We start from the raw sequence: 15,781 nt of genomic DNA on the forward strand, positions 1-15,781 counted from the left end.
TACTACGTAAATTTACTCAATTTAGATTTTTAAACTAATGTTTATAGTAAAGAATAACATGATGAAATATTTTAATAAACCCTTATACACAAATAATCTATAGCATACATGTATTTTGGCATACATATTACCATAAACAGCACATACAACAGATTGAGACCAATTACCAGCAATCTCCTTATACTATCTAAGTTGTAGGATTGTATGTTTTACAATTAATCATTATTTAATTGAAAATTTAGGTTCTTATTAGTAATTTATTAGTCAAAAATAAATATTAATAAATAACATCAATAACTTTTTCACGTTAATTGTTTGTAATTTTGAGGTGGGGGTGTTATAGTTGCCTAGACACACACATTAAGGTACTGTGGTATCCCACAGTGCCATAGAAATAATTATTTAATTTTTTTTTCCTGCCTAGCATGGGCAGAGATTTAGAGGGGCAGGGGGCTTGGTATTCTATTAACCTTAAAACTTAAAATTAGTACTACATTCATTTTTATTTCAACAAATCTCTCACTACAAAATAAATGTATTAATTATGAAAAGCACCAATTTTAAGGTTTTTAGTACCCCGAGCCCCCCAAATCTCCGCCCATGCTGCCTAATTCAGAAAACCACTAAGAGGGAACTATTGACTTCCTATAATATATTCTATTACTTATATGAAATAAAATGATGAAATAGATCAGATTACCTTTGTAAACATTTATTATCAATTATTGTAAATTAATGTACTTATTACAACTGTAATTGTTTAAGTTCTTTTAATAAATCATTCTCCAAATTCAGTCTAGACATTTGATTATGGTCTAATTCTTTTCCAGAAGCTTGTAAAGTTTTAATACGGTTAATTCCTTTTAAATCCTGTAAAATATTAAATTTATTTTAAAGAAACAATATAAATAGAATAAGTTTTATGTAGTATACATAGGTTAAGTCTGTACATTGATTAGACGCTTTTTTTTTTAAGAATTATTAATAGTTTTACAACTATGAAATCCAGAAATATGTGTATAATATGTTGCCTAACTACAGAGTGATTTATTAAGCATAAGACACTCATTCTTTCGGATAATATTACATTGCAAACATTTAGGAAGGGAGGAGGGTTTGGTGTTATTTTTTTTTGCGTGCATTACTCTCACAAACTCTACCTCACATTCTAAATTTTTATGTTTAATAACTTCAAAGTAACTACCCAAAACTGGTCATCAACCAGTCAACATTTTTAGAAAATTATTCTTTGCTTAAAAAGTTAATTAAATTCATACATTAACATTTAAGTTTCAAAAGTTGATAGTGCTCTAGAAAATACTAAAAAAGTTAAATATTTAGTTATTTCATAATTATGTATAATAATTAAAATAATGTTTTCAAAAAGAAAAACTATAAAATTGCAGTTATTTTAATAGAAAATAAGTGTCTTATCCTTAATGAATCACCCTGTGTAGTACATTCAATCTATGATAATAAAGTTCATTTAAGGTTAATTTTATTACCGATTGTACTTTTTTCAATCTTGATTTTTTTTCATCATCTGCAGATGGTTCAGAATTATTGACGATACTTTGTTCAACAATATTTGTGCCATTTGTTTCTTGCTGTTGTTTTGCTTGACGTTTGGCTTCACGCTTCTTTTTCATTTTTAAGTATGCTTTTGACTGATTTTCTAAAAAAAGTACATATTTGATGTTTTAGAGTGTTATTTATATAATTTATGTAAAAAAATAATTACTAGTATCAATCGGGTCTTCGTGTAATGAAGTTGGTTTAAAATCTGAATTTCTAGCATGTGGTGGGCGATAAACTTGTTTGGATGCTAAATAATTTATTTACAAAAAATATAATATTTGTAATAAAAAAATATAATGAATAATTATTATGTACCAGTTGGTTGACTTGGAGCAATTCCTTCAACAGCTTTATATACTACAGTTGGGGTTTTGAATGTTCCTTGTGGATAGCTTTGCCAACTAACTTGAAACAGTTCGTCTTTGCCCCAAGGTTTTTCATGTAATAAAGCACCACTGGAGTGCCATACTTTGAACGTATTGCCTACTTTAAGACGTGGAGCTGTTGTAGCAGTAATAAAATGTTGTCCATCTGGAGACCACTGAAGAAATGTTGTGTCGGGTATGTCTATCTTTTTAATTTTCTTTTTGCCATTAACATCCCACAGTTCTGCATTTCCTTGGACGTTACCAAAGCCAGCCAAAAGAAGAAGTATTAAATTAGTTAAAGAATATATTACGTTAGCCTTTTAATTTTTGTTTTTTTCTCGTAAAAAAAAAACCCAGTTACAATATTCTCAGTTCTAAGCTAAAAATCACTAAGTACAGATCGAAGTTTATACACATGGTTTTTAAATGTTTCTAAAGGATATTATTTCCAAATTGGTTATAATAAATAGCATTAAATGTCCCAGTTCCAAATTCCATAACGACATCACATTTCAAGTTATATAATGTAGCTTTTGATGGCATAAAACCATATACAACACAAAATTCATTTGACGAAGGGCTCCATGAAGCGGTATACAAAGGTCCTTCTCTATCTTAAAAATGAAATAAAACACAAATAATACAATTTGCTTAAAGTACAATATATATTATGCCATACTACTTAAAATAATTTTTTTAAACTTACCAACTATAACTTGAGAGGTATCTCCTTTTGTAGTAATTAAGTGAAGACCTTGTTTACCATAATAAGATTGACCCGTTTTATCAACATCAGTACTTGTTAACATCAGCGCAGCTGAACCTTTTTGATTCCAAAACATTTCTACTCTATCGGCCTATAAATTAGGCTAATTAGAACCATTTAGTTTAAACAAAAATTACGTTTTACTTGGAAAAAGCTTTTATTAGCAATAATGCTATTGAAATCTGGATAATGAAATAGACGACCATTTGAAGGACCTGCTTTTGCTGTAAATATTAAATAATTTTATTAATCAAAAGTTAATAAAGTAAAAAAGAATATCAATAAACTAAGGTTATCATTATCACCTGGCAAAAAGCAAAGAATACTAATTTGTTGATTGGCTGGAGAAATTGAATAGTTATTTAGCTTTAATCCTTTTATTCTATGTACTACATTTTCAAAATTAGAATTTTCATAGAATAACACTTCACCATTCAGAAATCGAGCACAAACTTTCTCATCAGAAGACCACTGTGGAGCCCTAAAAAATAGTGTATTATATTCATACATATTTTCAAAATAGTATAATTGGATTTTCTTGCATAAAAAATAATGTTAATTATGATATGTATTTAAAATGTACACAGAAATAGTTTAGCTTGAAAAGTCAAATAATTTTATTATCAAGATGTAATAGTTTTTTTTTTAAGAATAAAAATTATTTATAGCTTATAAATATATAATCCGATCACTTTAAGAATATTGTTGTCGTTGCGTTGGCGGCAACTGGTTTCTACTCCTCAACATTGTCAAAGTTTGTTACCGCCTACTGTGCAAACAGATACAACATGCGGCGGACTATTTTTGGGTTACCCCGGCCATCGGTGTCTTCTTAAAGTAACCGGAGTATACATTTGTAAATTAATATTTAAAAATAATAATAAAAATTCCAGGAAAATGTTTAATTTTAATCAAATATTTTACGAGTTACACTTTAAAAGTATTTTTGGTAAAAGTTTCAGTTAAATTTTACTTTTTTTTGTGACTACTTTATTCTTAAATTTTCAAGAAAAAAAAAGCATTAAGTTCATACTTAAAACTAGGAATAATTGCTCATTTTTATTTCTGTTAATTATTATTTATGTATATTAAAATAAACTAAATGTTATAAAAATTGTACAAATAAAAGAAAAAATTAAAAATTAAGTGTGATTTGTTAATTGTTTAGACAATGTAAGCAATCATAGTAATTACAGTATAAATATATGTATTTTTTTTACCAAAGTTTAGAGTCTCTGTATTCAAAACTTTTAACTAATTCACCATTAACAGTCCTTAAAATATGTACATTAGGACTTCCTTTTGGGTTGCTAGGTGTTGCTAAACAAAAATGGTACAAAGTATAACAAGTTATAGTAAATCAAATATTGGTTTTACTCTATCTCTTACTCATAAAGGGTTCATAAATAACCAGATAGGTTCCTTTACTGCTGTAAACCAACTGTGTTGCTTTAGGATAAACCACTTCACTGATAACTTTCCAGTCGGAAGTTTTTGTAAGTATAACTCTTTAATAATATATAAAATGATAAAAGAAGTACATATTGATAAAATTTAAGTTATATATATATATATATATATATATATATATATGTTTGGCTTACTTGGAACCGTTAATCCATGCAAAATGTTTTCCATTTGGACTAAATATCATAAACTTACAAGCAGGAGATGAGTCAGATGGGAAATTCGGAACAAGATTAAATGGTGCAATACCTTGATAGAGTGCTAACCCTGTTGAACCTCGAACTTAAAACAAATTAAAAATTATCAAGTTGTATAAAATCTTTTTATTTTTATTTTAGTTACCTGCTACGTTTGGGACTGTCATTTTATAATTTGTTTTAATACGATATAAAATGTTATGTATTTATATGCCAAAAATAAATATACTATATAAATAATATTGAGTTATAGCTTAAAGCTTTAGTGTATAACTCATTTTCAATTATATAAATATCTATTGTACTATTAATGGTAAGTTCTAACATTTATGAATTAAACTTTAAAGATAATAGAAAAATTAAATTTCTGACAATAATCATTTTTAAAAATGATCAAAAGTCAAAACCTATACTTCAAATTTCTCAATTTAAATTCTATGGTAGATAACTACTAACAAGTAACTACTCTTCGTATTTACAAAGGTCCTATTTTACTTTTGAGGTTATCTAAGAACCGAATCATATTACTAAAATTTTGCAGTGTGTCTTCTTACACAATTTATGTATTTTATAGATGTCATACAATATAAAATGTACTTTTTTTATTAGAACGAATAAAATTTTTTTTAGGGGTAAATTAATTGGCCAACCATTATTAACCAAAATGTTATGTTAAAATGTATAATATTAGAAATTTCTCTCTTTTTTATAATAAAAGAAATTGTAAACCTATAATATATGTTGATTATCTACACCCCATTGCAGGAAAAATAATCACCCAACGGCCACTCCCTCCTTACCTTTTATTAAATTCATATTTTAAAAATTAACTAGAGATATTCTATTTGAGAAAATTTCTTTTTAATTAATTAACAAATCATCATACTGTCTAATTATATCCTTATATTTAACATTACCAAATATTATGTTTTTATACTATATTATAATTATACAATCACTATATGTATTTAAATATACAAATCTTGTAGTTATACTATTTTTGGGAATTTGAGGGGTACATTTAATTGTATATTATATTATAAAACTCAAATGTCTATGGTTATAGCTAACAAATAAAATTGATACTCATCCTTCGACCTTCACCCCACTCAGAAAACTATTTCTGTTCGATTTGAACAAATAATAAAACATTGGGATAAAATGACTATATAACTTTTAAATAATAATTTATTATAACCTATTATTAGGTTATTACTTCAAATAGGTGAAGTAAAGTATACTAGTTTTATATATTTCAAAGTACGTGTTTTGCTAATTCCTATTTTAAAATTAAACATTTAAAAAAATTGAATAGGATTTACATGAGAAAAATGTATAATATAGAACTTTACCGAACACAATGAATTCCTATTTTAAACTTTTAATAATTACAACAGCATAGGCGCAATTTCAATTTTTAATTTGGGGGTTGGACATTTTTTTTAAATATATATATATAAGTAAATATATTTTTGTATTTCAAAATTGTATGCATAACCTAATTTTTTTTGGGGGGGGGGCTAAGCCCACCTTAGCCCCCCCCGTATTTGCGCCTATGTACAACAGCCTACAAAGAGTTATTCAATCAATGGGCAAAATCAATTTTGATAGTTTCGGGTCTTTGCGATTCGTTAATTTCCACAAATTATCTAGAAGTAGTCACCATATGTTCTAACATAGTTTTGTTCCAAATCTTCCAATAATGGCAGCCCCTCCTCTCCCCCATACAAACTACTAAGTTGATATAAAAAAATAAAATAAAAATACGTTTTTAGAAAATCTTATTGATGTAAATAAATTGTAAAATAATATGTATTATTAGGGACCATGATTAAAGATAAGATTACCTTTAATCGAGTTAGAGACAAATAAAATGACAAATAATATGGTTGTTTACAGCATGAGCTGGACAATACTGAATAGTGAATACTGATACAAATCATAATCACTTAATTTTCCATTGTTGTTACGTTGGCTACCCTGTTACTTGGCCCGCGGTGCTGCTAGCTGCTGTTGTCGATTTGTTTTGATTATCCGATAATGTAAAAATGTTTCTTTCGTCCCTACAGTCAATCCGTTTTTATTTTGCGCGTTATTGTATATGCCGCTTGTTTTAACCCGTCGCCGTTTCGCGTTGGAGTGGCGACCGTTGCCGTGATTTCGACGTATGTCATCTTGTCGCCATGTGATGTATCTTCGGTAAAAAGCTCTACAGAACGGATAGCGTCGCCCCCTCCCTACATCCCGGCGGCTACCCTGTCTTCGGATTATTATGCGTTTTGGATCGACAAAAGCTGTAAACCCAAATCAAAGTAAGTGTTTGTTCAACCTAAGTTTTTTTCACTCGTATATTCATTATACCTTGGGTAATTAGTAACCACCGTTTAAATGGGTGTTGTTTTAGAACTTGGTACTTGATTAAGGTAGTGGGGATGCCACTATATTGATTACAATATTGTTTATTCAGTAGGTATTTGTTCAAAAATGCTTAGTTACTACTGGTTTAAGTAATTCTAAGACGATAGAATATAATCGTTTTTAACACCAATAAAAATAAGTAGTTTGCATAAGTGAATTTGTTTAGTATTCTTGCTGTTTCTGTTGAATAAATAAAAAATTCTCTAAGATAATCGCTTCGTAAATTCGTCTTTAAATTTGGGCTCTTAAAAGAAATTAATTTAAGAACAGGAAAATTAAGTGCCAAGGTAGTTGGTAAGTTTTAAAAAATAATTTTCCCTCTAAATTTAAATTTGTGGTAAATAAGTTCCAGTTTGTTGTGCTTTAAAGAACCTTAAAGAACTCAATAAAATGTAAATTAATATCATTGTTTTTATTTCACTTAATTATTATTTCTGGAGAAGTCGACGATTGTTGTAAATTTTGCGATTGAAAAGTTTTCAAAGTTATCCGTTTCTTGCCAATAGCCACATTTGGCCAAAGGTTAATATTCGTTTTTTTTTATTCTTACCTATTGTTTCTGGGCAAAAGTACCAATTTGTATAAAAGATTTGTAAGTTAACTTCGTAATTGATTACTTTATGTATGCATTTTTTTTTTTAAATTTAATATTTGTTATTATTGGTGTTAATGAGAAAATTAAGAATCTTAGGTTAGCATCATTGATTTTAGAACTTACAGGTGCTGTACATAACAACGGCTACTGAATAGTACATTTTTACAGATATCATGTCATTTTCAAAGAGGTATCTCGCTATAGTTCGATAGGAGGATGTTAGAATCCACGAGCCACTTATGTTTACTAAGATAAGATGGATGTAAGATATCTTTGGTAATAGCGAAGGATGGTATAACATAGTAATTTATAGTTTTTAAAGCATATCCTGTTTATTTGTGTATTCTTTGTGATAGTATTTGCATTTGAAATTATAATACTCATTTAAAAATTGATTTATAATGTTCGATTAAAATGATTAATTTTAAAATTAGTATGACGTAAATGGTTTCTTTTGGAAAAACCTAATAAAGCTAGACAATTTTTAAATTATAATGAAATGGAAACCATGAGTAATGAAATACGTACTAGTAGAATTCAATTTTGAGTTAAATTTAAACTTATATATTTCATACGATAGGGAATTATTAAGAGATAAAACTTATAGGTAATATAACTTAAATTTTATAATTATCTATGCTTAACAATTTACATTCAAGTTAAAACATTTTTAATGAAAGGCCATTCTTAGGAAGAATCAACATTATATAAAATATTCTGTATACCTTTATAGGTATGTAATATAGTAATAGCGTTGAGTATAATTACAATATATACCGGGTTTATCTATATGTTTGAGTATGTTAATAATTAATAAAATGTTTGTTTTAATTTAAAAACAAAAAAAATTGAAAATCAATTATTTAAAAATAAATATTATTTTAAGTATACATTTATGTTAAAAAATGTTAACTGTAGGTATAAACTAAAAATAAAATACATTTATTTTGAATTTATAAACAAAACTTGAGAAACATAAATGTGTTTGAAGATTTTTAAAAACCTTGTGAGTAAAAAATGTGATAAGTTGATGAGAAATAATATTATTGCGTACAATTTAAGTTAGATAATAGTTTAATTACAGTTATAATAAATAACAATTGTTTCCAGTTATTAGGTAATGGATGATAAATTAAAAATGTCTAAAACTTCAGTTGATAAACCTGATGAAATGGACATGGATGATGATCCATGTTCTGAAGAGGATGTTGATAATGGTGCTACATTATTAGATGAAGATGATGACGAAGACGATGATGATGATGATGAAGATGATGATGATAATGAAGACATGGACGATGATCCAGATTATCAAGAAGAAGATGATTCACGAGTATCTACAGGAGCTGCTGTTTCAGTTGATGAGACCTCTTCTAATCCGACTGCTATGGATGTTCGCACTAAAGCAGATGGTATTAAAAAAAAAATATATATATATGGTTTTTATAACCCCAATAATTAGTATGGTGTGGTCTTTAAGACTGCTTATTAATATAAACCTCATGATGTGTTTTTTATTGCCGTAACAATTATGGGTAAAAGATAAAAATTAAACGAAAGTTTAAATACTCTTAAATATTTAATAAAATAATCTTTAATATTTAATAGAAGGTCATTTCGAAGAGACTCCATCATGTTCACCTGCTAGAAGTACAGCAACAGCACTGACATCTTATGAAAATCCATCATTACAAATGAAAAAATTCAATTTAAAAATTAAACGTTGGAAAAGGTAATTAAAACTACACAAGTATTCCAATTAAATGCTAATACAAAATTATTTTTAGAGAGGATACAGAAGGAAAATCTCCATCTGTTTCTCGACCAGAGGAACTCGGAACTCCTACGCCATCATCGGCAGATCCTACTGTAGATGATAGATGCTTATTGTATCAAGAAAGTTGGTAAGTTCATCTTTTTAAGTGGTTTATTCACGTATCATAATATATTACCTAAATTTTTGTTGCAATAAAATAGTTATCTAATATTATTGTATTTTTAGCTTCATTGCGGAGCTGAGAAGGTATTGTTTTTACAACAATGTGTTTTTTAAATTAATTTTATATTTTGTGAACCCACGGTACTTTCTACATCGTTCATGGGTCAACAAATTAAAAAGTTCATCTCTTCTCTTTAAAAATTGAGAAATACACCCAACCTTTACAGTGGTTATATTAATATTTAATATTTCTACTATCTACATATTCACAACAAAACGTTTATTTGAAAGTGCATCATCACTTTGAGTTATAATAATAATTACTGTAGACCTGTGACCTCTCGTGCCTCAATATGCTGAGCCTCCACAAAGCCTCACCTTCACTGGTTGGCTTTATTTTTTAATTTTTTTTAATTTTTCAGGCCAGGAAAAATATGTGCATTTTGTAACTTGGGAGAGAGAAGTCAGCTTGGACAAGGATCATTTTTAAGACTTGAATGGGAAAATGATTTTAAAACAACGTTGGAAGACTTCACAAAACAACTAGCAAGTAAACAACTAACTCCAATGCCATTACAGTCTCCAACTGCGGAAATGGCACCCATTATTCAGTATAGGAGACAAAAGTCTGCTGCCAAATTCAAGTAATAAAATAATAATAGTTATAGATAAATTGTTTTATTATTATTTAGTAAAAACATTATATTGTACAATATTTCGTTAAAAACAAAGTTTTTAATTTTTTAAATGATAATTTGATCAATAATGCTAATAATTTATAATAATAATTTAATAATGATAAACAGCCAAGTTGAAATTTTTACCTTTTACAATTTACTAATGATTTTGTCAAATTATGTTATATTCAAATTAATGACATGATGACAATGCTTGATTGATTAATAATAATTTTAGCTGTGTAAAAAAATTAACAATTATCCAACATAACCCATCAGAAGCTAATGTTAATATTATTCATTTCTATTGATTTTAACCGCTATAAATTTTAAATTGAATTATTACACTATAGTTAAATTATAAATTTTTTATTTGAACTAAAAAGATTCTTGGCTTTAATTATTATTATTAACTTATGTAGGTACTTTTGTATATTTTTACAATTAAGTGGCTCTTTGTATTTTTATTTGTAATTTAATTTATTTTTCACTTTAGACAACAATTTTCAACAAGCAGTTTCGAACCTGTAGATGAGCTTAGTGTTATTGGACATTTGGATGTCCCCGATCTAAATACATTATTTGAACCATCTGAGTCAACTGGTGGTTATGTATATGTGCATCACTTTTGCGCTACTTGGACTCAGGGAGTGAAGTGTGATACAGCTGACTCTTTAGAAAATGTTCCTGAACTTATTTTAGAGAGTTTAATGCGACGTTGTTCTTATTGTGGACATTTGGGCGCAAGTGCTCCATGTACTTACACAAATTGTTTGAAATTCTTTCATTATCCTTGTATTTTTGCCTCGGCTTCATTCCAAGAAATGAGTGTACCAGCTCTAATTTGCAGCTCTCACCTTGACCATGTTCCTCTTATGGGTATTTATAACAAAATAAAAATATATGTTTACTATATTTTTTTAATCTTTTTAATCTTTTAGAACTATCTGCAAATGTTGCCTGTGGTATTTGCGCAACGCTTGGTGATGTAACAAATCTTATGATGTGCACATCATGTGGTAACCATTTTCATGGTGTCTGTATTGGATTAGCTCTACTTCCAGGTATAAATTCAATTTTATTTTATTTTTCTTAACCATACTTAAGTAATATTACTGATAATACAATATTGTTAGGAGTAAGAGCTGGATGGCAATGTGGTAACTGTAGGACGTGTCAAGTTTGTCGGCAACCAGCTGAACAAACTAAGGTTATGTTGTGTGAAGGATGTGACAAAGCGTATCATCCTGGATGTTTAAGACCTCAAGTGACAACTATACCAAAAATTGGTTGGAAGTGCAAAGTTAGTATATCTTATTATATAGTCTGGGCTAAACAAACATGTGGTTGTTGAACGCACGTTTGTTTGCCTCCGACATTAAATCTAGTTTATTGATTAGGAAAATATATACTATTGATGTCATCTATTTAGTGTTGTCGGATATGCACTGACTGTGGATCTCGTACACCGGGTGCAGGACTATCCTCTCGATGGCATGCTCATTACACAGTGTGTGATTCCTGTTATCAACAGCGAAATAAAGGGTCTTCATGTCCATTGTGTCATCGAGCTTATAGGGCTGCTGCACATCGAGAAATGGTTCAATGCATAGATTGTAGAAAATATATCCATGGTGCTTGTGATCCTGAGGCCGAATATATAACTAGTCATAGCAAAAGTTCAGCTTCTGACTATAGATGTCCAATATGCAAAAATGCTGGTCAACGAAGGCGTGATGCTTTTGATGAATTTGGAGATTCAAACAGTTCAATGGATGTTTTTCAGTTACCTGATGATCATGATTCAGAGTTTAAGGTATGTAGTTTTTATGGCAAATTACATGTAATGTAGTTTGTCTAATGGAATTATGAACTTCAAAACAAATGAATGGAATTTGTGGAAATAAAATAGTTTTGTATCATTTATATATCTAATATTTTAGTTTAAAAACTATGCTTTCAAAAATGTAGAATTTGTCCATGTCAGTATGATTTATAAAAAAATGTAGGTATATATAACGTTTATATTATATTTTGCAAGAATTATCATAATTTTAAAAAGTAAAAAATGTACTTATATTTCACAAATAACTTTGTAATATTAAAAAATAAAAGTATATTTTAAATAAATTAATTTAATTGAAGTTGCAAAAAATTATAACTCTTTAAGTATAATGTACTCAAACCAGTAGCCCTTTTTTTTTGTTCTAGACTTAGGCCAGCGTATAGTTTTATAATAAAATATAATTGAAAATTGTTAACCTTCAAGCGCTTGTGTACATGGTGTTAACATTGTGACTTTTGATAAGCACTTTTTAAATAAAAATTAAATGGCGGTGTAGATACTGCAACCCCAACAAGACTTTTTTAAACCCGACTGCTTGGAGGTTACTATCCTATCTTTAATTTTCTGTATTTTTGTCTAGTGCAATAAAGATTTTGAGGATGGCCGTATGGGTGGTTTTGGTTTGGGTAAAGGAAAACCATATGCTGCAAGTAAGATAGCTAAAAAGCGTTTGTTACATTCAGCCCATGCTGGCCGTTCTAAAGGATTGGGTAAACTAAATGCTGCACTAAAGCCCATGTATCAGAAAAAAGGACAACGTCAAGTTGATTTTCCCAGAAAGAGACCTCGTGGTAGAATGCGAGGTATTTTTGGTGTGCCTGGTCTTGGATTACAAGTAAACACAACATATTTTAACTAAAATATATGAATAGTTCAGTAATTATATTTGTCTTTTTCAGAGACCATTAACTGACATGAGCTCTAAAAATTCATCAAATGAAATTGATTTTAATAATGAAAACCGCATAGTTTTGTGTTCTGCCAAAGATAAATTTGTGCTTGGTCAAGATATTTGTGTCATGTGTGGATCGTTGGGTACAGATCAAGAAGCCTGTCTTATTTCATGTTCTCAATGTGGTCAGTGTTATCACCCATTCTGTGTAAACGTTAAAGTAAGTTGCAAATTGTTCATTCCTTTTTATTAATTAGCCTAGAGTTACTGAAAAACTTTTTTATTTAGATAACAAAAGTGATTCTACAAAAAGGATGGAGATGTTTGGATTGTACCATATGTGAAGGATGTGGGCAACGGAATGATGAATCTAGATTAATACTATGCGACGAATGTGATATTTCATATCATATTTATTGCACTGACCCTAAACTTGACTATGTTCCTAGAGGGACGTGGAAATGCAAATGGTAAGTACCTGAATGTAATTTTTAGTAATTTATATTAACTTATTAAGCTCTAATTTTTCTCTTTAGGTGTGCACAATGTTTGACTTGTGGTTCGAATGACCCTGGGTTTAACTGTACTTGGCTCAATAACTACACAGAATGTGGGCCTTGTGCTTCTCGGAGTGTTTGTCCGTCTTGTCAAGAAACATACAATGAAAATCAATTAATTATCAAGTGTTATCAATGTGACAGGTAAATATTACATATATATTTTACAAACAATAAAACAGTTTTAATTATAAATTAATATTATTAATTATTATGTACTTACATTTGTAGATGGCTCCATGGAAAATGTGATAAAATTGAAAACGAAGATGAAGCAGAAAAATGTGCTGAAGATAGCTATACATGTCTATTATGTCGTCCTCGGGGAACTGCACCACCACATTTATACAGGATTTCTAGTCCTAAAACTAAACAGAAGGCGTCGTCACGTGATAATAGTCCAGATGGATCTAGAGGAACAGTAAATGAACACTTTATGGATGGTGTTTATTTGTCTGAATCTGGGATTCAACATATGAAGTGTCTCACCAGTGGAATAGAAATATGTCATCAACGTAAAAAGAGAAAAGATTGGAGAAAAGCACAATCAGACAAAGAAGCTGCTATAATGGCTGCAATCGAATCTGTCGTGTGCAGTAGTAGAGGTAAGCTATTTACTACAAGTAAAATAGTTTTAAAAAATGATTTGGTTTTGTTTAATTTTAGATACAATTAATGATTCTATGGATCAAGGAGACGATGCTTATAAAATGGATTTCGATGACATGAAAGAAGAACCAAGTGAGCCTGAACCAATTTACAAAGAAGGTATGGTAATACAACCACGAGAAGACGGCCGACCCCCAGAGCCCCCAGAAGGCTTCAGTATTTTAACATTAGATTCGGGTGTGATGGTTTTACGTCGTAAACGAGTTCGTAACCTCCAGAAGTTGGGAATTGGTGGATTTGTTGTTAGGGGTCGTATGCCTAGATCTAAGGATAAAGATGAAGAGAATACACAAGATGGTGATGAAGAAAATAAACCAAGAAGAAAGCCAAATAGATGGAAGAAGCCAAAAAGTAAAATTGCTGAAAACTACCCAAATTATATACAGGATGCGTTTTTTGGTCGAGATTTGTTAGATGCATGCAGTATTGCTGCACAGATATTAGACAGTAGCGAATCAGAAGAAGTAGAAAATAATGAAGAAGATAAAAAAACAATTGAATTATCTCAGGTATGTGGTTTATGGTAACAAATTTACTTAAAAGTTGGGAATTATTGTTCAAATTAAAAATTTATATAAAATAACGTTTTCTTGTTGAAAGCACTTGTTAGAAAATTTACTGTTATACTAATAATTCTTCATTTAATACAGGCTGAGCTAAAAATCATGGAAGATGTTAAGGCAAAACAAAAATCAAAACAAGAAGTAACTAAAAATTGCTTGGAAATTAAAGAAGAAATAGTTGAGCAAAACGAACCACCTAAAGTTGTTGAAAAAGTATTATTTGATTTACCATATCATATTTTGATGTTGAGTTGCAAAAATATTTATACAGTCTCAAACATCAAGTAGTGATTAGCCGTATAATTTAATTTTAATAAATTATTTAGTTAATACAATTTTTGTGCAATTTGGCATTGAAATAATTAGTATTCATTCCTATTTTATTTAATTTATTTAATATAAAAACTGTATTTTTTAGAAAAATGAGATAATAACTTCTAATGACCAAGATACATTAAAAGATATTTTGTTGTCCGATAATTTGTTGGATTCTATAATGAATGAACAGAACAATAGTATTAAAACAGAAATGGAAGGTGACCGCATTTTAAAATGATAAATATAGTATTATTATTTTTGTTCTAGTTGGATATATTTTTAATACTTATACATTTTAGATGCTGGTTTAGTGGTACAAGCATCTCACCTAAACGAGGAAAGTTCTTCTGCTCAGAAAGATGAATTTAATGAAATTTTGGGCTCTCATTTCAATTTAGACTCTATGGTCAGAGAAACTGGTAAGATAAATTGTTATGTAGCTTTAATGTCGATTTAAAATATGTATGTTGGTTATAGAGTGGTGGATGTTATTTTTGTTAAAATTAAATTTTTTCTTGCACACCAATGATGAATTTCATGTCACAGGTTTGCCTAATATGGATAGTAAAGATGTTGAAGAAATATTCAAAGTTGTTTTAACTGATGATGCCTCTCAAGAATCTCAAGATCCTAGCAATTCTAATATGTTGTTAATGGGCAACAATAATATAAGTGCACTATCACAACCCCAAAATAGTATTGGTTTAGTTCAAACTCAAAATCCAAATCCAAATCATGCACCTATCATGTCACCATCACGTTCAGGTAACTTAAATCTTAATTACTTATACTTGAAAACCTTCAAATGTCAGGCATAACAAACTTTGACCAGATTAGTCAGTACAAGTTATCCAGCATTATTCAATCTAGCCTTTTATTAGGTTTCTTTTGTTTTAGTCAGAATAGGTTAATAAAAAATAAGTGCTCTGAC

At 29.1% G+C, this 15,781-nt stretch overlaps 2 protein-coding genes across 2 annotated transcripts in view; one reads left to right on the forward strand and one right to left on the reverse strand.

The window, feature by feature from the left end:
* Nucleotides 1-696: 696 nt before the first annotated feature.
* On the reverse strand, nucleotides 697-4,812 carry LOC126840919 (eukaryotic translation initiation factor 2A). The gene is made up of 12 exons (XM_050576933.1): nucleotides 4,522-4,812; nucleotides 4,317-4,461; nucleotides 4,102-4,220; nucleotides 3,933-4,032; nucleotides 3,018-3,193; nucleotides 2,857-2,936; nucleotides 2,653-2,803; nucleotides 2,390-2,560; nucleotides 1,894-2,229; nucleotides 1,742-1,825; nucleotides 1,506-1,675; nucleotides 697-870 (listed from the first exon to the last, which is right to left on the reverse strand). The coding sequence occupies exons 1-12, from the start codon at nucleotides 4,541-4,543 to the stop codon at nucleotides 745-747; spliced, it is 1,680 nt and encodes a 559-aa protein (XP_050432890.1). The 5' UTR covers nucleotides 4,544-4,812; the 3' UTR covers nucleotides 697-744.
* Nucleotides 4,813-6,384: 1,572 nt separating this feature from the next.
* The window catches only part of LOC126840746 (histone-lysine N-methyltransferase 2C-like), a 33,700-nt gene continuing 24,303 nt past the window's right edge, over nucleotides 6,385-15,781 (forward strand). The window contains exons 1-19 of the mRNA XM_050576672.1: nucleotides 6,385-6,688; nucleotides 8,500-8,801; nucleotides 8,998-9,121; nucleotides 9,177-9,293; nucleotides 9,751-9,972; nucleotides 10,502-10,884; nucleotides 10,947-11,069; nucleotides 11,142-11,308; nucleotides 11,438-11,821; nucleotides 12,432-12,686; nucleotides 12,751-12,963; nucleotides 13,032-13,213; nucleotides 13,280-13,444; nucleotides 13,532-13,905; nucleotides 13,967-14,478; nucleotides 14,620-14,745; nucleotides 14,951-15,068; nucleotides 15,150-15,269; nucleotides 15,397-15,615. Coding sequence (XP_050432629.1) covers nucleotides 8,510-8,801; nucleotides 8,998-9,121; nucleotides 9,177-9,293; nucleotides 9,751-9,972; nucleotides 10,502-10,884; nucleotides 10,947-11,069; nucleotides 11,142-11,308; nucleotides 11,438-11,821; nucleotides 12,432-12,686; nucleotides 12,751-12,963; nucleotides 13,032-13,213; nucleotides 13,280-13,444; nucleotides 13,532-13,905; nucleotides 13,967-14,478; nucleotides 14,620-14,745; nucleotides 14,951-15,068; nucleotides 15,150-15,269; nucleotides 15,397-15,615 — 4,096 coding nt within the window. The 5' untranslated portion in view covers nucleotides 6,385-6,688; nucleotides 8,500-8,509. The remainder of the gene's footprint in view (nucleotides 6,689-8,499; nucleotides 8,802-8,997; nucleotides 9,122-9,176; nucleotides 9,294-9,750; nucleotides 9,973-10,501; nucleotides 10,885-10,946; nucleotides 11,070-11,141; nucleotides 11,309-11,437; nucleotides 11,822-12,431; nucleotides 12,687-12,750; nucleotides 12,964-13,031; nucleotides 13,214-13,279; nucleotides 13,445-13,531; nucleotides 13,906-13,966; nucleotides 14,479-14,619; nucleotides 14,746-14,950; nucleotides 15,069-15,149; nucleotides 15,270-15,396; nucleotides 15,616-15,781) is intronic.

Source organism: Adelges cooleyi, unplaced genomic scaffold (assembly GCF_023614345.1).
Source record: "Adelges cooleyi isolate 19-005CV unplaced genomic scaffold, UGA_ACOO_1.1 ACOO_flye_CR_arks_rails_tigmint_CR_PRNA_376, whole genome shotgun sequence".
Classification (NCBI taxonomy): Eukaryota; Metazoa; Arthropoda; class Insecta; order Hemiptera; family Adelgidae; genus Adelges; species Adelges cooleyi.

What these genes read in the sequence shown, in the direction of transcription:
- LOC126840919 (XM_050576933.1), bottom strand. Translation starts at nt 4,543, where the DNA reads ATGACAGTCCCAAACGTAGCAG. An exon ending in TACAGAGACTCTAAACTTTG is followed by an intron (nt 3,194 to 3,932) that starts GTAAAAAAAATA and finishes ACTATTTTTTAG; the next exon opens with GGCTCCACAGTGGTCTTCTG. An exon ending in GATTGAAAAAAGTACAATCG is followed by an intron (nt 871 to 1,505) that starts GTAATAAAATTA and finishes AATATTTTACAG; the next exon opens with GATTTAAAAGGAATTAACCG.